The sequence below is a fragment of the Antechinus flavipes genome, chromosome 1 (assembly GCF_016432865.1).
Source record: "Antechinus flavipes isolate AdamAnt ecotype Samford, QLD, Australia chromosome 1, AdamAnt_v2, whole genome shotgun sequence".
Taxonomy (NCBI): domain Eukaryota; kingdom Metazoa; phylum Chordata; class Mammalia; order Dasyuromorphia; family Dasyuridae; genus Antechinus; species Antechinus flavipes.
This window is the reverse complement of record NC_067398.1, coordinates 612,052,874-612,077,670: the sequence shown is the minus strand read 5'-3', so window position 1 is coordinate 612,077,670 and position 24,797 is coordinate 612,052,874. Positions and strand designations below refer to the sequence as shown.

Sequence of the window (24,797 nt, the reverse complement as noted above, 5' to 3'; positions counted from 1 at the left end):
CTCAAGACTCCCTATTCCTATCTGTTCTCCATTCAGCCACCAAAGTGATTTTCCTAAAACAAGGTCTGACCCTGTCACGTCCCCACTCATTTAAATTCCAGTGGCTTCCTATCACCTCCAGAGGCAAATACAAAATATTCCATTAGACATTCAAAACCTTCATAACCTAGCCCTGAATTCCATCAGTTCTTCATCCTGCTGCCCAGTCCCCCAGAGCAACCTATATATAGTCCAGGCCTCTCCTTGGCTAGCTGAACAAACATTCTGGACTCTTACTTCAATCCAATCTACACTTACCTCTTTATTATCAGGAGTTCTTTGTCTGACTTTAATAATGTGATCCGCAGAACACTGTGTAATTATAATGACCAAGCTTGGCCCTGGAAAAGAGATAAGAAATTCCCCCCACCTCTTTCTGTCTCTCTCTCCCTCTATGTCTTTGTCTCTTTCTGTCTGTCTGTCTCTCTCTCTGTCTCTGTCTCTCTTACTAGAGACATAAGGATCTGTGGAGTATTGAATATGTTGTCAAATGTGGTCCACTTATCCATTAGTTTTTTCTAAATTTCCTCCCCTTTATCTTTGTTATAATATGTAATAGAGACCAAGTGTCATAGTGGATAGATATCTGATTTTGTAGTCAGGATGAACTGGGCTAAAATCCTGCCTCAGGCATATGTGTGATTTTGGACAAATCACTTCAACTTTCAGTTTCCCAAATAACTCTCTCAGACTTTAAGTGGTAGAAAAGATGATCTACATTAAAAGAAAGAATTTCCTCATTCTGTATACCAAGAAATCATAGCACTATTCCCTGTTCTGTCATCTTTATTAAAAAGTGATGGCCAACTGGGGAGAGAGAGGAGTATAGTCAAAAACAATTGTGATGTAAAGCAAAGGGCACTTTTTTGTTGTTGTTTGTCTTTCATTTCCAAAGAGGACCATGGCATACAAGTGAATTGAATTAAAGTGAGGAAGGGCTGTGCCAGGTTACCTGCCTCATTTTTCCCTCCCGAGTCATCTGAGTCCAATTGCCAGACAGAGATCAGGACAACTGGAGACAGCCCTGGAGATGGATGAAAATGTATATATTAATTATTACTAAATAAAGCAATCTTATCTAAGCTCAAATTAGATAAGTTAATTTTAACATTAATAATCATCTGTTCTGAACAAGATTCTTACCAGAAGTTAAGGGTACAAAGGCAAAAATGAAAATTTAATACTTGTCTTCAGGGAACTTACAGTTTAGTAGGAAGACAAAAACATGCACTATGATATAATGTATCCCAGAGGTTTACTAAAAAGTAGTATGTGAGGTGTGATGGTAAACATAAATAATTGTGAATCCATTTACTTAACAGATACTATGTACTAAATCGAAGACTTTGGAAAAGTGACTCTACTTCTCTGAGTTTTAGTTTCCTGACCTGTAAAATGATGGGTTTGGACAGGATGATTTCTGAGAATTCTTTCACCTGGGTCCTGTGTTCTTTTTTTCACCCTCTCACCCCTGACCATCCCTTAATGGAAAATGCCATCAGCATTCAGAAAGAGAACTATGGAAATTGAATGTGTATTGAAGCATAGTATTTTCATTTTTGTGTTTGATTGGTTTGCTTGCTTTTTCTTTCTTGTGTTTATTTTTTCCTTTTTGGCTTGATTTTTTCTTGTATAACATGACAAATATGAAAATATGTTTAAAAGTATTGTATATGTATGATCTATAACAGATTACTTCCTGTCTTGGAGAGGGAGAGAAAAAATTTGAAACACAAAATCTTACAAAAATCAAGGTTGAAAATTGTCTTTATATGTATTTGGAAAAATAAAATCCTGTTGAAAAAAAGAAAAAAGCCACCTTTATCCCCTTAGGTTAGGGCCATGGTTAGAAGGCTAGGACTGGAATCAAGAAGACTCATTTTCCTGAGTTCAAACCCTGCCTTAGATATCTACTAGTTGAGTGAGCTGAGCATGTCACTTAAATCTGTTTGCCCCAAGTTTCCTTATCTATAAAATAAGCTGGAGAAGAAAAAGATAAATATCTACAGTATCTTTACCAAGAAAACCCCAAATAAGGGTCACAAAGAGTTGTACAAGACTGAACAATAAAATCCCAATTGGTTTTTTTGTATTCCTGTTGAATATAAAATCCTATTTTTTAGAATATATACATAAACACACATGTACATGCACACACACACACACACACACATATATATACTCATATATTTCAAAAAATTTTGGTTTTTTGAAAAAATTTTAATAGTATTTTATTTTTTCAATTACATATAAAATAGTTTCCAACATTTGTTTTTGTGAAATTTTGAGTTCCAAATTTTTTTCTTTCCCTCTCTCTCACGTCTTCCCTCAACATAACAAGCAATCTGATATAAGCTGTGTTAGTATACACACACACACATGCACACGCACACACATATGCATACACACATATAATCATTTTAAACATTTCCATATTTGTCATGTTTTGAAAAAAAAAGCAGAACAAAAGGGGAAAACCATGAGGAAAAAAAAGTGAAAATAGTATGCTTCAATTCGTATTCAGTTTCCATAGTTCTCTCTCTGGATGTGGATGGCATAAAATCCTATTTTTAAAGGCTTTTCTAAGGTTCTTTAAAGTTAAATTCATTCCCTTTACTGTCAGTTCTTTAATTTTGAAGCTCTAGGTCTCAAATTAAATTAGGATCAAAGGTACTTTTACATGCTGCTTGTTAGAAAATAGAAGACTTTTGTTGATGTACCAGGCCATTCAGGTGCATCTGGTTTGAAAATAGAATGAAATTAGATCTGTTGGATGCACGTAACAAAAGGAGGATTCCTTAGCTATCTTGGGGGGGGGGGGGGAAATGCTCGTCTAAAATACAGTTTTAGTTCATTTGGGCACAGCTTCCTTGCCTCTGCTGACCAGATTGAGCCACAAATTAGAAATGACTATTGGCTTTCAAACTACCTTTCAAGTAATGTCAATAGCATAAACCTTGGTCAGCCAATAAGTCTCCAACATGGTCATAAGGTCTTTCAAAGAAAAACTTACCTTGAGGCAACATGATAGTATAGAAAGATTAAAGTTACTAAAAACTTTTTTAAAATTCTATTGTGTGACCTTTGTTGTTGATCAGTTGTTTTGTAGGTAGCTAATTTTACAGATGAGGAAACTGAGGCGAACAGGATTAAATGACTTTTCCAGGGCCACTCAACTATTAAATGTTTGAGGCCAAATTTGAACTCAAGAAGATGAGTCTTCTTAACTTTGGGCCTGGTGCTTTAATTATTGTCCCATTAAAGGCTATGTGACCTCTTTTTCCTTATCTGTAAAATGTGGGAATTGAACTAGATAGTCTTTAAAGTCTTTTCTAGTTCCAAAGCTCTGATCCTATGACCTATGAGGCACAAAAACCCCAGGTACTCTTCTCTCTCCACCCCCCCACTTCCACATTGGTCACACATGTTTATATAAGGGAAACTTTCAGGGTTACCAGTCAAGTACAATTGTGCCCTTTTTCATAAACTGAAGGCTTTCTTGGGTCAGTTCTTTCACTCCAAAATTAGGAGACACAAAGTTAGTTAGAACCTGGAACCTCAAATAAAAAAGACTTGAATTCAAACCTACCCTCAGATATTCACTAGCTGTGTGATTCCAAGAAAGACACATAAACTTTACCTCAGTTTTCTTATCTGTAAAGAATAATAAATAAAACTCAGTAAATTCAGCAGGATTGCTGTGAGGAACAAACAAGAATCCTTTGCAAAATTTAAAGCACTATATGAAAGCTAACTCCTAGCATTATTAAGCTAGAGCTAAACAAATTCTTATGAAAGGTGATATAATTGTGCTCAGTTTCACCTCTACCAGCAATAGTAGCTGCCTTCCTTTATCCTTAGATACCAAGTCTAAAACCCACATCCACATACCCAAAAAGTGGTGTGACCTCCTTAAAGGCAGGGACTGTGGCTGAATTTTTGAAGGTTTTTTGTTGTTTGGGTTTTTTGGGGGGAGAAGAGAGGTTCTGGTTTTGTTTTGTTTTGTTTTGCATTGCCTCATGTCCTTATGCCATGGTATTACCCTGGCTTGTCAATTCATAGCTTCCCTGAATCGTCTGGGCTCCTGAAGAACATACATAAGGGTATGAAATGTCCTTCATTATCCCTTCATTAAAGAAAGGAGAATGGTACAATCCTTGTTCACTGGAAAGTCAATGGCATTTAATGGAGAGGAGAATCAGGGTAGAAAGGACACCGGGTGATAAACAGACACCACCTTGTATTTTCACAGCTTTTTTTTTTCTTTTTGGAAATAACATTTGTATTGTTTCCTGTTGAACAACTACAGAGGGTGCAGCAGCAGATGAAAGACGCCTATTTTTTAACGTGGGAGGCACTGGCAGCATCCTATTTGCCCTTCTTCCATTTCCCCCCAGGATGCATCCTTGAATCAAATGAATCTGGAGGGGATGGAGTGGGGATAAATGAGGGCAGGGATGGCCCCGCGCCAATTCAAAAGAGGCAGGAGATGTGCCTATGTTGGGACTGGTTTGTATTTTTTGGAGTAGAGTTATTACTACCTTAGCCAAAAGGACCAAACCTACGGAGTTGTAGCCAAGCCCAGATTTCATCAGGGGGTAGTGGAAAGAGCATTGATCTGGGAGCCAAGAGGCTTCAATCCTAGGCCAGCCTCTGCTGATAATGAGGTGTGTGACCTTGACCAAAGTCCCTAATGTCTCTAGAACTAGGCTTCCTCACTGGATGTTGGACTCAATGAAATTATCTGAGCTCATTCCAGCTTTCAAATGCAATGATACTCAGCATTTTTGCTTATAAAGTTACCAAAGCAATTGAATAAAATGTTATCATATGCCTACTATGTATGTCGATGTGTTACTTGTAAGAATCAAAAGGGAGATCTTTCAGCTTGCACCTTGACTTTGGCTATGGTTATATTGTTCAGCCCAGTCTTAGATACTATTAGAATGCCAGATTTGTTCCCAGGGAAATGAGTCTTCCTGAGAATAGGCCTGGTACTCTATTCACTGTGCCATCTACTTGCTCTCCATGTCTTTGGTAACATGCTTATTCATTTCTTTCTGCAACTGCTCATGTATAATACGTTGCAGACTATTCACCTCCTCTACATGTATTTCCATTGGCCCCTGAAGTCTTTTTTTAAGTTGCTCAGAAATTGCTGCATCCTCTGCTAATGATTTTACAGCAAAAAGTATGGGCTGACAGCCTGTTTGGGACTTAGCAATCAGGCAGACATTTGATTGGGCAGCAGGGGAAAAGGAGGAAATACAGAAGAAGCACAAGACATAATCATAAGGACATGAAACAATTAAATGACAATATAAGATAATGTATTATTAAGCATGGACCTAAAAGCCTAGACTATATTCAGAAAAGAAAGGGATTTGAGAGATGGGAGTAATGATAGTCTCTAGTTTTTAGATAGCGTTTTTTAAATTTGAAAAGCACTTTACAAATATTATCTTATTTGAACCTCATAACAACTCTGTGAAACTGGCCCTAGTATTATCCCATTTACATATGAAACAAACAAAAAAATAAGGCAAGTATAAATTAAATAACTTTCTTAAGGTTACACAATATCTAAGGCTAAGATTTGAGTTTAGATTTTTCTGACTTGGTGGCCAGTTCTCAGTTTACTATGTCATCTAGTTTATCAATGTAATACACTCATAGAACTAAAAACACAAATATTATTGATATTCAGTCATTTTCATTTATGTTTGACTCTTTATAACCTCATTTTGAGTTTCTTGGCAAAGATACAAAGAATTATTTGCCATTTGCTCTTTTATAGATGAAAAAACTGAGGCAGACAGAGTTAAGTGACTTGTCCAGGGTTACCCAGCTAATCACTGTATTCATGTGCTACTTAGCTGCTCCTAAAGTTCACTTAGTGGTCAGTTGGTCTGACCCCTTCATTTTACAATGAGAAAATTGAGACAGACAATTGAAATGACTTGTTCCAAGTAAGATCCATAATATACCAGATTTATTCAGCATTCCCAAGAGAGTATCATAACCCAAAAAAGTCAATAACAATAGACATTTGCAAATGTTTTTAAGGTTCTGAAAATATTTTATATACAGTATTTTCTTTTTTCTTGACAACAACCCAATAAAGTAATTGCTACACTATTTTACAGATAAGCAAACTGAGGTGGAGAGAGCCTAAGTGATTGATCATGGTGTGTATGGGAGAAATGTATGTGGGGGAAGGGGTCTCATAAAATTGGTGAGTGTCTGAGGCAGGATTTGAATCCAAGTCATCTTTGTTTCATCCACAATATCATGTTGTCTCTCAGAATGAGACTAAGGTGTGAGATTGTTTCCCAATTCCCTTCCTCAGGGAATTTTCATTTTTGATGGATAGCTAAAATTCAGTAAACATTACTAAATGGTTCTTATATACAAGGTACTGTACTAACTTTGAAATAATTAAGACAAAATGAAAAATGACCACTGACTTCACAGAGCTTATATTCTCCTGGGGTTAGGTAATATCTTTTAGAAATAATATCTTTTTATTTTCAAAGCATATGCAAAGGTAATTTTTGACATTCACCCTTGCAAAACCCTGTGTTCCAATTTTTTCTTCTTCCCTTGCCCGTACTCCCACCCCTAGACAGCAAGTAATTCAATATATATTAAACATGTATAACTTTTCTACATATATTTCCACATTTATCATTCTGCACAAGGAAAATCAAATCAAAAAGGAAAAAATGAAAAAGAAAACAAAAAACAAGCAGACAACAGCAAAAAGGTGCAAATACTATGTTGTGATCCACATTCAATTCCCTTAGTCCTCTCTCTGGATAGAGATCACTCTCTCCATCACAAGTCTATTGAAATTGGCCTGAATGACCTCATTGTTAAAAAGAGCCTTGTCCATCAGAGTTGATTATCGCTTACTCTTGTTGCTGTGTACGATGGTCTCTTGGTTCTACTCTCTTTGCTTAGCATCAGTTCATATAAGTGTCTCCAAGCCTTTCTGAAATCATCTAACTGATCTTTTTTTCTAAAACATAATATTCCATTACATTCACATACTATAACTTATTCAGTCATTCCCCAACTGATGGTTATCCTCTCAGTTTCTAGTTTCTTCCACTAAAAAAAGAGCTGCTATATTTTTGCACATATGGGTCCTTTCCCTTTTTTTCATGATTTCTTTGAGATACAGACCCAGAAGAGACACTGCTGAATCTTTTTGATAGCCCTTTGGGCATAGTTCCAAATTGTTCTCTAGAATGATTGGATTAGTTCACAACTCCATCAACAATGTATCAGTGTCCCAGTTTTCCCACATCTCCTCCAACATTTATCATTGTCTTTTCCTGTCATATTAGCCAGTCTGAAAGATGTGTAGTGGTAGGTGAGGTAATATTTTTCCAGATGAATAAGTCATTTCAAGGAGAGAATATTAACAACAGAGGGGATCAGGAAAGGCTTCCTTCTGTAGGTGGCTCTCAAGATATACCATAAATAAAACTAAGGATACAGTAGTGAGAAAGTCATACTTTCTAGGCATCAAGGACAGCCTCAAAAAAGGCCTGGAGATGGAAAGTTTAGAGAATGGTAAGTAAATAAAATAAAACCAAACGCAGACAGAGACAGAGACACAGAGACAGAGAAAACAGAGACAGAAAGACAGAGAGATATCACACAACTGAAGCCAATCACTTGTGTTTTGAAGGCAAAAAAGCAATCAAAGCTGCAGAATAGAATTTTTTTAACTAAGTAAGCTTGTTCATTTTTAGATCCCGAGATCCCCAGTCTGACTTTCTAAAGGACCCCTTTTAAAATCACAAATTGCCATTGCAACCAAAGCAGCAATGGCTGTGGCACAGCTCTTGAAAGGGCATGTTTCCTGGGCCTTACGGAAATGAAGTCTGCAAGTCAAAGATAATTTGTTTACTAAACAGGGAATGTAATTGAAATGGCCCTTTTGAGTTAATGAAAATATAAAATAGCTTCCCAGACTAGACCGAGGAGTCTAATTTAATTATCTATGAACATCACAGATTAAAAGTAGTCTTTCATCCATTCCTGGAAGCTGAACGTGGACTGCTACCACCTCTTGAAAAAGAAAAGAGAACAGGGATGAAGAGGGTGGATGAAAGACTGTTACTGAGGGAGCAAAATGCCACCATCTAGATATTGCCTGTTGTTGGTACTCAGAGGAAAAAAAAAAAAACTGAGTTTTTGAGTGGTTTAAGACAGAGGTTCTTCAACTGGGTTTTTTGTTTTTTTTTTGACCTTTTAAAAAGTTAAAATTGATTCCCTTGATAATCTTGTGTATTACACTTTTTTATATAAATGGAATTCTAAGAAAGGGTCTATAGGCTATACATGATTGCCAAAAGTGTTCACAACACATAAAAAAGTTAATTTCCCCTAATTGCAGGGAAAGCTAGTTTCTTCCCTCATCTCAGTTTTCTTATGTTTGTTTTTAGAGGTCGGGGTAAGAGGACGGGAGCACATTCATTAGTGAAATCTTTTCTGAGCTATTTTTCTGGGTAGGTGGATGTTAATGGAAAACTCATTATTTAGGAGGCTGGATTAATTTTGTCGAACTGAATTGGTTGAAAGGCTATTGTTAGTGAAAGTTCAGCTCAGTTCTGAAAGCATTTGCTTTGTTTCCAGGGGATTTTCTAAGCTAACAGATTCTGAGAATGAAAATCCATCCAAAGTGATTATATTTTGTCTGACCAGATCTGCTCCAAAAACAGAAAATGGCTGAAATGTCCTTTCCTATGATATGGCCTGGTATTGTATCGTATGATGCTTAGTTGTGGCCATAGGATTTTGAGTTGGAGGACTATGGTCCTAAGTTTCACATTTTGGAAGGATGCTCACAGGCTGAAAAATGTTCAGCAAAGTGGATCCAGAATGGTGAAGCAAGTGGAAACTATGAAATATGAAGATTATTGGAAGGAGCTGGTCCTATTTTAGCTGAGACAGAGAGACAGAGAGACAGAGACAGAGAGAGAGAGAGAGAGAGAGAGAGAGAGAGAGAGAGAGAGAGAGAGAGAGAGAGAGAGAGAGAAACAGAGAAAAAAAGAGAGACAGAGACAGAAACAGAAAGGGGGAGGGGCACTAAGGTGTGGGGCAATTAAGGAGCTGACTTGAGAAAGAGGGATTAGATTTAGAAGAGATCCTAGCTTCTAGAGTTTGAAAAGACTTCAGAAGTAATCTTGTCCATGCCTCTCATTGAACAGATCAGGTAACTGAGGCCCAGAGGTGTCAGGTGATTTGACTAAGTTCATATAGGTCTTTAGTGTCAAAGAAAGGCTTTGAGTTCAGATCATCTGACTCACAATCTGGTATTCTTGATGCTATACTACAACTGTTGGCATCAGAAGGCAGATCTAGAATAATGGATGGAAGCTGAGGAGAAGCAAATAAAGGATTGAAATAAAGAAAAACTTACTACTATTTAGAGCTATCCAAAAGTGAAATTCATTACCTCTAGGAATACTGGATTATCCCTCATCAGAAGTATTCAAATAAAGATTGGATGACCACTGATCAGGATTATCATGTAGGAGATTTCTGCCCTGATACAGGTTAGATTAGATAATCTCAGGGGCCCTTTCTGGCCCTGAGATTCTCTTAATTTTGTGGTCTAGTCCAACGCTTTCATTTTACAGATAAGGAAACTGAGACCCAGAGAGGTTTATCAATTTCCCCAGGATCACATACAGATCAATCAATCACAGATCTGGATTTCACACTTTACAAGAAGTATTCAGTACCTCTTGACCAACACCAAGAATAATTTCAATGATTTAAAAAACTGTTTTATTTTTTCCCCCAAAGAGCTATGAAAACTTTGGGGATTATTAGGGGAATCATGAGCTCTATAACATGTACATTCATCAGTAATGATGACTAATGTGAATAGAATTCTTTACATATACACATATATATTATTTTTAATTTTTTTCTAGTTAAACATGTTACATTAAATTTTGTTAGAATACATAGGAGAGTTGTTGGAATATACTGGAGCCACCGAGAGTGGCTGCTGGAGATCCAACCCAAATCTGCAGAATGAATCTCCTCTTGTGAGAGAATGATATAAGGAGACTGAGAGGCAGTTGCTGTTCTCTGACTGAGAGGCCATTGCATTGTTTGACCTCTCTCTTCTTCCCTCTGCCTCCCATTTATTTTATTCCCAGTCCACAACACCTGTGTCAGCAAAGGCTGCTTTGCAACTCCTTCAGATGTTATAATTCACAGTTGAGGAGGTTCTTGGAGAATTGAAGTGTCCCTTAAGAAAATTTTTTAAAATGCACATTTCTTTATGAATTATATTGTAAGAGAAAAACAAAAACAAAAGGGAAAAACCACTAAAGAAAAAAATCAGAAGAAAAAAGGAAGAAAGGGAACATAGCATGTATTAATTTATATTCAGTCTCCATGTTCTCTCTCTGGATGCAAATAGTGTTTTTTATGTAAAGTTTATTGGAATTGCCTTGAATCACTGAACCACTGAGAAAAGAACCAAGTCTTTTATAGTTGATCATCACACAATCTTGCTGTTGCTGTGCACAACGTATTCCCAATTCTGTTTGTTTTGCTTAGTATCAATTCATGTAAATCGTTCCAGGTCTTTCTAAAATCAGCTTATTCATCATTTTTTATAGAACAATAATATTCCAATACATTCTTATACCATAACTTATGCAGCTACTCCCCAAATGATGGGTATCTGCTCATTTTTCCAATTCTTTGTTACAACAAAAAGAGTTGCTACAAACATTTTTGCATATGTGGATCCTTTTCCCTCTTTTATAATTTCCTTGAGATACAGACCCAACATTGGGACTGCTGGATCAAAGGGTATGCATGATTTTATAATCCTTTGAGCATACTTCCAAATTTCTCTCCAGAATGGTTGGATTATTTCACAACTCTACCAACAATGCATTAGTATCCCAGTTTTCCCACATCCCCTTTTTATCATTATCTTTTCATGTCATCTCAGACAGTTTGAAAGGTATGAGATAGTATCTCAGAGTTATTTTTATTTTCATTTCTCTGATCAAGAGTGATTTAAATCATTTTTTCATATGACTATAGATGACTTTAATTTTATCATCTGAAAATCATATCCTTTGGACATTTATTAATTGGGGAAGTGAATAGAATTCTAACAATTATTATTGATTATATACTCAGTAAAATATGTTGGCTTTTCAGGTCCACATCCTAGGACACGGCAGTGGCCCTTCATTTTGAAAACTCTGCCAACAGAATCAGTTACTTTGGAACAAGAAAAACTTCAAATGCTTCCTGCTTAGTATTAGGCCTATATGACTCTTCAGAAACTACATTTCTGAAGTGAGAGTTCTTTCCCATTTCTGTGATAGAAAGATGTGCCTTCCAACTTATGACTTGTTAGGGAAATATTTATGTAATAGAGAAGAGCTTAATGGAAGAGAGCAAGTTATTATTTGTTGCCCTACTATAATTTGAATAGTTTTATGGTGTTAGGTAGCATGCAAGAGAAAGCATGGCATAGTAGATAGAAACCAACCTTGAAAACAAAAAGACTTGGATTCAGGTCCTGCATCTGACGTAGGTACAGACAAGTCACTTAATTAGTCTGTCAACATAATAGGTAACTAGGAAGTAGATAGTAGCTTTTATCCTGAAGTTTGTTTTTAAATATTTTGATAATTGGAAGTCAATATAATTGATATCCTTTGTAATTTTAATTTATTTTATGCATTTACAAATACTATTTTAAGAAAACTTTATCCATAAGCTTTATTAGTCTATCAAAAGGATCCAGTTACAGAAAATGTGCCAATCAGCATTAAGAGAGTGTCATCCCCAACTTGTACCAATGCTACTATGGATCATATCCCAAAGATATCAGATGTCAAATATGATTGTATTTTAAAAGTAGGACTGGAAATATTACTATAAGGTATCAGTGATTTTCAATGACATTATTAAAAAAGGTAGGGAGCTGAAAATATCCCATAACACAATCTGAAGTCTCTTCCTACTGTTATAAGCTCCCTGGTTCATTTTGTTTATTCTTCATAACTTAGGTGTTTGTGCATAGACCTTTGAAGCATCTGTTTCTCTGTATCGGTAATGGCTTCTGTGAATAATCGGATACTCATTTTCTTATATCATATTTGCTCAGGCATCATCTAGTTGATGGGAAGAGCCCTAGATTTAGAATCAAGAAAAAGGATTTTTAATCTCTGATTTGACACTGACTTTGCCCACCTAGGTCAGTTTGGATGATTTTTCTCCCAATAGATTTGTGTACAGAATGGCAAGCTATTGGATAGAGAATAGCACAGTTCGGTGAATTGAGAAATGGTTGAACAATCAGATAAAAAAAAAAAAAAGATTAATGGATCACTGTCAATCTGTAAAGAAGTTGAAAAGGTTATGCTTCAGGGGTCTATTCTTGGCCTTATTATTACCTGGAAAGATTACGTGAACTGATGCATAGTGAAGTGAACAGAATCAGGAGAACATTGTACATAGCAAGAGCAATACTGTTTGATGAAGAACTGTGAATGACTTAGTTTTTCTCAGCAATACAATGATCCAAGACAATCCCAAATGACTCATGATGAAGCATATTATCTGCCTTCAGAGAAAGAATTGATATTGATTGAATACAGATTAAAAGATGCTAGTTTTCATTTTTTGTCTAGCAGTACTCTTTTGGAAGTCCCATGAACTAAGTAAATCCTTTAAATTTCTCCAATTTCTCCAACCATTCCACTTCAGTTTCCTGATCCTGTCTATTGTGGGGGTCCAGTTTAAGGGAGAGAAGCAGGGCTTTCTCACAGTCTCTGTGCATTCTTACGCAGGGCCCCCTCTGTCTTTGACTGAGTCAATTAATCTCTTGGTTTCTTTTTTCTTGTCTGTAAAGTGGAGGTGATGGTTATCTGCCTCCGGGGGTGTTGGAGGATTAGTTAGCTAATGTTTATAAAGCATTTTGAAGATGATAAGTGCTAATTATTATTACACAGATACCTTGTCCTTTATTCTAAATTCCTAGCAACCTCGGCTGAAATGCTTTGATTAAAATAGAAGTGATAACAGCTACCTCAGAAATGAAAGTGGAGATTGACCTTTCTTGCTTTGAAAGCTGCCTTTCTTCCATGCTGGTAAGCACTCATTTGTTGCCCCTTTCACACCTCCACTTTCCCACTAGCCCACTGCTGGAGCTGTGAAAGGTAAAAAAGAGGATATGGAAAGATATAAAGTAGTGTGATGCTAGAGTACAGATGGTACTATGAAATGTAGCAGAACAGAAGACAAGATAATAATTATTGTCTCTAATTAATTTTCCCTCGTACAAATTTTATTTAATTATTTTCAATTAATGACCATTTCTTTTCTCTTTCTCCACCACTGGAAAAAACAAAAACAAAAAAAACAAAATTCTTGTAATGATTATGCTAAGAAAGCAAAACAAATTCTCATATTGGGTGAGTCTAAAAATGTATGTCTCATTATGATCCATGAGTTCCTCATATTCAGGTAATATTTCACCATTAGTCCTCTCAAATCTTGGTTGATCATTGCATTAATCAGAATTCTTAAGTCTTTCAAAATTGTTTGGTTTTACAATGTGGCCGTTGTATTAAGTGTTATCCTGGTTCACTTCACTCTGTATCAGTTTATACTGCCTCCCCGCATGCAGTGTCCATGAGAGCCCTCTTCTTGATCCTCTTCTCTCCTGTGCCTATATTCTCACCTTTGGCTGTTTCACCCACATGGTGGGTTCAATTATTAGCTTTTTGCAAGTAGCTTTTTTCAAAAGTCTCTCCCCAACTCTGGCTTTTCATCTCATGTTACTGTCTACTTACTCTAGATCTTTATCTACATGAGCCCTTGCCAACCTCAAACACAAAACAAGAACTAAAATGGCATAATGAAAAGAGTGCTGAATTTATGACCAGAAAACATAGGCTTGAATCCCAGATCCATTGTTTCCTCCATGTATGAGCATGGAAAAGTTGTTTAATCTCTCTGGCCCTCAGTTTCCTGAGCTCCAAAAATGAGAATGTTGAATTTAGATTCTCTCTGAAATCCGTTCTAACTCTAAATCTATGATCTTATGCCCAAAACTTAACTCCTCATCTTTTCCTTCTTTCTTACCTATTTCTAAATCTAAGAATCACCATCATCCTCCCAGTTATCTAGGTTTGAAATCTCAGCATTATTTATGGTCCTTCCCTATTTCTCCCCTATAACATCTAATCAATTGCCAAATCTTATTGATTCTTCTTTAGGGATTTCTCTCCCATCTGCCTTTTTCATTTTTACATATACTTCTACCCCCTGTTTCAGGTCTTCCTTATTTCTTTCCCCCCCTACTTTATAATATTTTATTTTTTCAATTACATGTAAAGATAGTTTTCAACATACACTTTTATAAAATTTTGAATTCTAAATTTTTTTCTCCCTCCCTTTCATTCCCCCCTCCCTAAGGCAGCAAACACACATACTCAATTATTTTAATCATATTTCCACATTAGTCATGTTGTAAAAAAGAAAAGAAACAACTAAAAAGGGGGAAACCATGAGAAAGAAAAAAAAAACAGAAAAAAGTGGAAATAATGTGCTTCAATCTGCATTCAGATTCCATTCTTTTTCTTCTGGGTATGGAGAGCATTTTTCATCATGAGTCTTTTGGAATTGTCTTCTATGTGATGTTGAGAAGAGCTAAGTATATCATAATTGATCATCACACAATGTGGCTGTTACTGTGTACATTGTTTTTTTGTTCACTTCACTGAACATCAGTTCATACACATCTTTCCAGGGTTTTTTTTTTTTTTTTGAAATCTGCCTATGCATCATTGCTTATAGCACAAAGTATTCTATTATATTCATATACCACAACTTGTTCAGCCATTCCCCAATTTATGGGCATTTACTAAATTTCCAATTCTTTGCTACCACAAAAAAACCTGCTATAATATTTTTGCATATATTCTTATTGTCTCATGTCATAATTTTTTAATCAGTCATCTTGACTACCATATCTCCCCTCTATAATCCATCCATACCATTGCTAAAGCAATCTTTGTAATGGACGGATCTGATCGCATCACTCCAAGATCAAAAACTGTCACCTAGGAAATAAAACATAAACTCATTAGTGTGGCATTCAAGGCCTATTTACCTACCTTTCCAGACATATATCACATGACTTCCCTTTTCTACATCCTATTTGCTGCCAAATAGAATCACTTACTTACTTTATCACTTACTTAATCACATTCTGATCTCTCCTGGCTCCATTATGCATTATGCCTGTCTTGCCTGCAATGCTCTTTCTCATATTTCTGACTTTTTGGTTCTATAGGGATCAAGTGAAGGTGCCACTTTTCTGACTCTAGATTCTAGGGACTGAGACTTAAATCCTATCTCTGATATTTACTATGTGACATCAGTCAAGTCCCTTAATTTTCCTGGACTTTAGTTGCCTTATCTATAAAACAAAGAGAGTGAACTGGATGCTATCTAAAACCCTTTCCAACTCTCAATCTACCAAACTATTATCTTTTTATAAAATATTGTGAACTTAATAAGCACCTCCAAATATGAGCATTTTAATATACAAAAGAAAATTTGTATTTTATAAGCAACTAAACTTTTGCTGTCATAATTTTATCTGAAATGTTTATATTTTACATATTAGTACCAAACTGCTCTGCTTGTCTATATCCCTGTCTCATTCCCCGGTTCCCTTTTGTACATGTTAAGAACTGTTTGATTGATTTTCTTTTCTTTCTTACACTTTTGAATGATACACAATTAATATCATTGCCCACATACTTTACACCCTACACCAATCCCCCCAAAAAACCTCCCTATAATTAATAAGTATAGTCTAATAAATCAAACTCACATATTGACCATGTCTGAAAAATGCAAGTCTCACTTCTTACCTCTTCAAAAAAAAAAAAAAAAAACTAACCAATATAAGAAAATCTGACAATGTACACATTACTCTGTTATACTTTCTTTGCAGTGTGGAACCTTGCACAGGTCAAATTCCTAAGAGTTAAAACAAACCACTGAATTATCCTGCAGCTTAATAAATATTTGTTGAAAGGTGTGAAAGAGAATTGGTCTGGGAAGCAGGAAAACTAAGATACCATCTTGACTCTGAAACCAACTGGTTGTATGGCATTGAGAAAGTCATTCATTTATCTCATTGCTTAAAATAATGAAAAGGTTCAAGCTCCCAAATTATGATGTGTTAAGTAACAAGCCTTCCAAAGTCACAAAAACTAGTTAACTAGTTAAACCAATCAATTTTTTTCATAGCATATGGAAAGAAGAGGTCATTTATTAAGTAGTAGGTCCAATTTGGGCTTCAAATAATGAAACTGGATTAATATTTATTAAGTGCTTATTATGTGACAACCACTGTGCTAAGCATTGGATGTATGTTATATTAGCATGTGAGTTCCTTGCAAATAAGTATCAATCCCTTTTTTTTGTTGTATTTGTATCAACCTAGCAGGGTACCTGGCACATAATAGGCACATAATAAATGCTTGTTGATAGAGCTTGTTGACTGCTTATACCAATATGTCATAGTATGTTCTCAAAATATCCAAAATCTTCAGTTCCACAGATATGCTAGGGTTTTTTCAACACACTGGTTGCTTCCTCTGCCTAATTTTATGTCCTGTTCCCCACAGTTTGAAACAAACTGTTATACTAAAAATTATCAGTATAAAATGATGTTTTGTGTATATTCAGCTGAGGTCTTATTTTCTGGATTTTTGCTAATTTGGGAAACTATTGTATCCTTTTTTAGAGTAATAAATCCTAGCTTATTTCTGCTTTTAACATTTAAAAAAATAATCACACAGTGACCAGTCTTGTTAAAAATTCCATTATCATCTATTCTTTTGCCTACCACTTTGTCCACCAATCAAGTCTTTTTTTCAGATCCTGATACCTTCTTATTAAACTGCTCTAAAAACCTAATTATCCTCGTTACCTTAGCTACCAAATCTTCTTAAAATACAGATCTGACCATGTCCTTCCCCTTCTTGGAACCTCTTAGTGTCTTTCCTCTTGTCTATCCTAAAAAATCCAAAGCACTTAGTCTTACATGTAAGTACCACTTCCCAGAGTAGTTCCAACCTAACTTTAAGCATATTTTTATCATGTATTGAGAGCTATGGGGGCCTCAGTTTTCAACTAATCCAACCAATCCCATTTAACTAGTGAGCCAAGCCCAGACAAGCAATAGGGCTATTTCTGGAGCCTACAGCTAGATATTAAGTATGTAATAAGCCTGGAAAGATAGGCTGGCACCAAGTTATGAAGGGTTTTAAAAGATAAACAAAGGAGTTTGTATTATCCTACAAGAAATAGGAGGGCACTAGAGCTTTTTTAAAGTCAAAGCAAAGTAAAATGCAGTTATCCAAAAGAATAGGTTTCCTTAAAAATTAATGAGCTATGTCATAAAAATATTCAAAGAAAAGCAATGAATTGTCGCAGGTATCATTGAGCACATTCCTCCATTATGATTTAAGTGCTCTCTCAGATGACTTTCAACTTGAAGATTGTATGATCTATAAAATCTACTGCTTAACAGGGGGGGAAATTCTTCTCAAGTATGTTTGAAATCCATCCTTCTGTATTGCAAACCATCTCCAGTCTTTTCTTCTAATTCAATTCCCATTGGTGATGGAAGAAAACTTGGCTAGTCTCTAGTTTAAATATGCTTTTTGGATACATGTTCCCTACCTGTTTTATTGATTGGGTAGCAGGCCTTTCCAGGAAAGGTAGGTGGAAATAAATTATTACCTTTTCTTGAGAACATGTGCCAGAATAATTTCTGGATCAACTGTTCTTCGCAGTATTATTGCTTTCTCGTTTTTTTTTTCTTTTTTCATTAAAGTAGAGGCATGAGTAATTGTTGAAAAATGCCCTGTTCAAGAAGGATCTAGTGACAGGATGCTGGAATTGAGATGGAAGTCACATCTGTTTTGTTCATCACATTTTATTAAAACAGAGATAACACATCTCCATGACAGTTGAATTAAAAGTGGGATATCTTAGGTGTCAAGAAACAGGGGCTTTGAAATGGATATTGTCACCAGAACAACAGAATAGCACTTGCTCCTGAAGAATATTACTTTTGAATAAGTTGCTGTTTGAATGCAGAGAGATATAAGGTGTTGTTTCAAATTTTCCTACATGATAATATTATTCTCCTTGGATATTCAAACATCATCATGATAACAAGACCTTTATTCCCTTATTTATGTAGCATTAATGTGACAGCTTGAACACAGAAGCATTATTGAAGTAAAATATTCATGGCATGAAGTAAATTTCTCCACATTGAATGGTGTTGTAGCCTGAGACTGACTCAGGTCAGCCCCCTGCTCATTTGGATCCAATATTGGAACAAAATGAGATAGTCATTCAACAGTTAATAAAAAAAGTGATTTACTTAGCAATTCTAGGGGAAAGATGGTCCATAAAGATATCCATCAAGGATACTACACAAAGAGATTGTGGTGCCTGATAACCTTTGTATTCGGGCAATCAAGAAGTGATGTCAGTGAACTGAGCCTTTAATCACCTGGACTAATTAAGTTTTGAGGATGGTTTCAAAAACTTTTAGTAAAAACCAACAGCCCAGTCCACATAGTAGAGGATTCTGGCTGATATTCCTCCTACTACATATGGATTGCTCTAATCAATAAATGTTGCAGGGTCCTGAAAATTTTGCATACTGGCATGTTTTGAAGTGTGTGCAGTGGGGAAAAAAATGAACAGGAAAGGACCTTAGAAGTTATTGAGTCCATCATTTTATCAGTGAGGCAATGGGGCACAGAAAGACTAAAGGACTTGCCTGGGATCAGAAGCTAGTAAGTGTCTGAGGCAGAATTTGAACTCAGTTCTTCCTGACTTCATTTCAAATCAATGTTCCATCCACTGTATCACCTAGAATCCTTTTTTCCATCTCACTGTTATAATTTCCCAGTTTAAGCTTTAATTAGTAAAAAATTAAGATTATTTTTAAGATGGTGCTTTATGTTTATCTTCCCCACTTCTGTCTCTTAGTATTCCTAGCTTCCTACAGAGCATAATCAAAGTTCTGCTTCCTTCATGAGGTGATTCCTGATTCCCCATTTACTAATTATCTTTTCTTCTTTAAATTACTTTTTATCTCTTTTCATTTATTCATCTGTGTTCTTTTTGTATGTCCTCATAGACTGTAAGCTCCTTGTGGTCAAAGATTGTTTTGTATTTCCCTCTAATGCCTAACATATCATTTATCATATTTAGGGGGAAGGAAAAGGAAGGAGAGGAGAAAAAGGAGAAGTAGGGGAAGGGAGAGAAAGAAAAGAAGGGAGAGGAGGAGAAGAAAGGGAATAAGAGATGAGAAGGGAAAGGGGGAGGAGAAGAGAGGGCTGAAGGAATGGAAGAGAAAAGGAGAGGTGGGGAGGAACAAGAGAGGAGGAAAAAAGAAGTAGAGGGAAAGAAAAAGCATTTATTTAGCCCCTATTATATGCTAGGCACTGTGCTGAGAACTCTGCAAATATTATTTCATTTTATTCCCACAACAACTCTAGAAGATAGGTATAATTATTATCCTCATTTTATATTTGAGGAAATTGAGGCAAATAGAGGTTAAATGATATTGTGGGGATACTTAGAAGTCAAAATTTATAGGTCATGATTAGAAAGGTTTATGGGTTGACCTCTTTGGAAAAACTTGTGCTCTGTCTTCATATGCTTTTTGACTGATTGGATAAGCAATTGGTTAAGTTTACTATAGAGATTGAAAGATAATTCTATACCCTCCAAAGAACTTTATACCTAAAAACTCTATAACTCTAAAAACTCTGGATTCCGAACTTCTCTAAAAGTAAATCTAGCCTTCTTACTGCCTTTGTTAATGAGTATCCATGATGGTAAACTAAGCAGTCGTTTTCAGTCATGTCTAATTCATTGTGACCTCATTTAGAGTTTTCTTGGTAAAGATGTTTCCCATTTCCTTCTCCAGCTCATTTTTCAGATGAGGAAACTGAGGCAAACAGGGATAAGTGACTTGCCCAGGATCACACAGCTAGTAAATGTCTGAGGTCAGATTTGAATTCAAGATGAGTCTTTCTGATTTCCAACCCAGTACTCCATGCACTATAGCACTTAACTGCCATTAGATTGTTTATATAACAAAATACAATATTTAGGTTCTATTTATAATTCTGCTAACTAACTAGCTTTTGATCTTAGACAGGCCATCATTTTTCTATATTGGTTTGCCTTCATCTTCACAAGTACAGAAATAGACTAGACTATCTCTGAAGCTATGACCTACTCTAAAATTCAACATATGTCTATTATGCCCTTACTATATTATTTGCCAGACACATCATGCTAGGTATTATTTACAAAAAAAATGACAGTACTCATCTTTGAGTATTTATAATCTTACGTGAAGTGGGAGATAGAGAGAAGAGGCTAAGAGTAGAAAGAATGTGTCACATAAACAATGAACATGCTACAAGGCAAGATCCAGATCGTGACTCCTAGGAAAGTTTAAGGGTAAGGAGATTACTTTTCTTAAAATAAAAAATAAAAATTTATTGATAGCTTTAGTTTTTAGATCATCTTCATTTCTCAATGTATCCCTCACTATCTCATAGCAAAGAACAAAAAAGTATAACAAAACTAATAAATATTCTTTTAAAGTATGACATTATATCCAATATATACAGCCGTGGTTCCCCACCTCTGCAAAGAAGGAGCAAGTGGTGCCTCTTTGTATCTCTTCTTTGGAGCATGTTTTGGTTAGGATAATATCACACTATTACATTTCAATTGTTTTGATTTTCATTTACATTATTGTAGTTACTGTTTATTTTATATTGTTATATATTATGTTATATTATTTTCACAATATAATGTTATATTATTTTCTTGGTTCTGTTTACTTCACTTTATATCAGTTCATCTAAATCTTTCAGTTTTTATTGTAGTATTTTTGTTGTAGAACATGGGAACCTCCCTTTTCATTCAATTTGTTGTTATTGTTCAGTTGTTTTCAGTCAACTCTGACTTTAAGTGACACCATTTAGAGTTTTCTTGGCAAAGATACTGGAGCAGTTTGCTATTTTCTTCTCTAGCTCATTTTACAGATGAGGAAACTGAAACAAACAGGATTAAGTAATTTGCCCACCTATTTAACCATTCCAAGATCACTTTAAATATATACCTATGTATTTGTGTATATATGTATGTGTGTGTGTGCATGTGTGTGTGTGTGTATATGTGTATATATATATATATACACACACACACACACACATGCACACACATATTTGAAACACTTGTTTTAACAAAGTAACAATGAATTGGAAGTGAGTAACTTTCCAGAAGTAGAATATGAAATTACTGACCCTTATTCTTGGAGTGCCAATTCAAAAGATGACATTTCACAGATGGGAAAGTTTTTTAAGGAAGTTAGGGAAAAGATGAAAAGGTCTTGTCAAGAAAGGTCTATAAATATTAAAAAAAAAATACTCATCAAACTTTTATCAAGTTCTTACTATATCTGAGGTACTTATGCTAGGCATTAGAAATACAAAGACAAAAGTAAAATAAATAATCAACTTGTGACACAGTGGATAGAGTGACAGTCCTAGAATTAAAATGATCTGAGTTCAATTCCAGCCTCAGTCACCTACTAGTTTAGTGACCCTAACAAGTCATTGTTTCCTTATCTGTAAAAATGAGCCAGAGTAGGAAATGGCAAACCAGTCCTGTGTCTTTGTCAAGAAAACCCCAAAAGGGATCATGACGAGTCAGACATGATTGAAAAATAGCTGAACAGAAATGACTACCATGTTGATGTTTCTGAATTGTCAACAAGACCATCCAGATAGACTGAGGATAATTACCTAAATCCCAGAGATGAGCGGCTAACTGACAACAATAGTAATAAGCATCAGAATGACGTTGTTGTGAAGCTGACTGCAGAATGTAACAACTACCCAGCAAGGTTTCCTTCTCCTTTATTTCTCAAGGCCGTGACTTGTTCTTTCCAAAGCTTTCAACTCTTACTGTTTTGTAAAGCACAAATGCAGTATAATAGAGAACCAGCTGTGAATGTTTTTTTTTTTCCCTCTCCATGCTTTTAACTGTGGAATAAAGGCCTCAGAAATGAGTGGCAGGCAAGAAACTAAGGAAGGCAACAAATGTTTGTTTGGCATGGGAATCTGACTTCTGTAGCACTTAGCAGACATACCAGGTGTTTTTCAAGAGGGCGTGCTTTTTTTTCTCCCAAAGATCAAGGACTAGAAGATTGTTGTCTGTTTCTTACCATTTTGTTTTTTCAACCTGAATAATAGTCTCTCCTATTATCAGGGCCTGTGTTTGTAGGGTTGCCAACTCCATCTTCCCAAGCACCCCCTTCTCCAGCTTTGTTTGACAGAGTCTCTCTCTGTTCTATTTCAGGTGCCAGGAGAAAATGAGAAGAACTGGAAGCCAGCCTTGGTTATGCTGACTGAGAAGGACCTCTTAATCTATGACAGCATGCCACGGATAAAAGAAGCCTGGTTCAGTCCTGTTCATACGTACCCTCTGTTAGCTACCAGGTATTTATAAGCTTGTGCTCGGATAAAATTCATCTGGAGTCTGATGCAATTTAGAGTTTCCCACTGACAGAACTATTAATCTGCCTCTTGGCAATCTCTTTTGGACCAAGACCTGCGTTCCATGCCTACCTCTCATTCTGGGTCTGTATGTTCTTCAATCTAGCCATTTGTCAGGTTTCTTTATCCAGAAAATGCAAAAAAAAAAAAAAAAAAAAAAAAAGAAAGACAGAAAAGAAAAATCCCCCTTTCTAGATCATAGGGATATTATGAAATTGAATTAAATATGTGTTCAATTGGTTTTGGAACTTACTTGCCCAGAATCACACAGGGAGTAAGGAGCAGACCCAGCATGCAATTCTAAGTCCTTTAAGGTAAAATGGAATGAAGCCTATATTTGATTTGAATCCAAGTCCTGCTGTTTACTCTGTGGGTGACCCTGGGCAGATCATCCCATTTTTTTGCTCCACAGAGTTTTCTCTTAAAAATAAGAATGTTAGACTGTGTCCCTTCTGGCCCTAAATCTATGATTGTATGATACAGTAGAAAGAACATTGGGTTTTGAATCCAAGGACCTGTGTTCGAATGTCACTTTTCCTATTTAAAACTTAAGCATTCTTGGGTGAATCATTTCATCAATCACTATCTCCACTTTTTAAAATTTATCAAATAGACTTGAAGGACTTTTTATCTCTAATTCTATAATGCTATGATTCTGATGTGTTTCAGTTAATTTAGAAAGGGCCAGAGAATATCCAGAAGTGGCCAAGATCATGGGAAAGCTCACGTGAGGATCAGGGGAGAAAATCAGGGTGCTTAGCTTGGACAAGAAAAAACTTGGATAGCAGGAAAGGATATAATGATTACATTCCACTACATGAAAAGTTAGAATATGGAAGAATGTTTGAGCTTTGTGCTATGAGTTTTTAAGAACAGAATTTGGGGCAGCTAAGCAGTAGAGCGAATAGAGCTGGGTAACCCTGAGAAAATCACCTAATTCTGATTGCCTTGCCATCCCTCCCCCAATTTTTTTTAAAAATCAAGAACAAAAGTAGAGGCAAAGGGACAGATTCCAACTTGATGTCAACAAGAATCATTTACCTTTTTTTTTCCTTCTCTTTACTCACATAGTGGCCTGGATTATTACAACAGGCCCTTAAGTGGTCTCCTTGCCTCAAATCCCTATTCTCTCCAGTCCATCCTATGCCGTTACCAAAATGATATTACTGAAATACAGTTCTATGTCATTCCTCTGCTCAATAAATTTCTATGACTCCCCATTACACTGAGAATCAAAACCAAGCCTTTTTAGACACTGATCTCATCCATGCATTCTTTAGTCCAATCACACTACCTTTATAGTTCCTTTGAGTCCCTAATTCACATCTTTGGGCCTTGTCTTGTAATTCTTTCCTTCCTTACCCTTCACCTTCATCTTTCTTTCAAAGTTCAACTTAAGTGCCATTATCTACATGAAGCCTTTCCTGATCCTCCTTCACCCTTACCTGCTAATGCCTTTCATTCAAAAACTTATCTCAGAGCCGTATTACATATATCTCATATATTAGAGGTCTGCAAACTATTGCTTGAGGGCTAAATACAATGCAATAACAATTAAATACAATAAAACTTTATGTACTATTATTTAAGAAAAAAAAAATGTTCTTAGCTCATAGATAGATTTGGCCCAAGAGCCTAATTTGCTTATACATGTATATTCCTCTTTCAATAGAATGTAAGCTCAGGGAAAAAAGCAACTATTTTTGTTTTGTTTTTGTAAACACAGAACACCACCTAGAAGTATGCTAATTGATTAATTACTTTTAGACTCTTGATATCTGTGGAATGAATAAAAAACCAAAATCAAAATTTGGAGAGCTTATTAGGGCTCACAAGAAGCCATATTGTATCTTGTGATACAATGAGAAGCCAAAAACTTAGTACCTTGATCTGATGCCCAAATGGAAAATGTGAAGTTCTCCAGTGCATGTCTATTATAGTATAATATAGTAAAGATGATGAAACATAAAAAGATTCAGTATCTAATATATAAACATGAAGGAATCACCCCAGCAAAACATTCCATTTCTCTGGACATAATCACCTGGCCCAGCCACTTAA

The 24,797-nt window shown here is 35.7% G+C and overlaps 1 protein-coding gene across 1 annotated transcript in view; it reads left to right on the top strand.

Moving 5' to 3' along the window:
• Positions 1–24,797, top strand: part of SNTB1 (syntrophin beta 1) — a 321,902-nt gene that overhangs the window by 247,487 nt on the left and 49,618 nt on the right. The window contains exon 4 of the mRNA XM_051971026.1: positions 22,540–22,679. Within this exon, the coding sequence (XP_051826986.1) occupies positions 22,540–22,679 (140 nt within the window). The remainder of the gene's footprint in view (positions 1–22,539; positions 22,680–24,797) is intronic.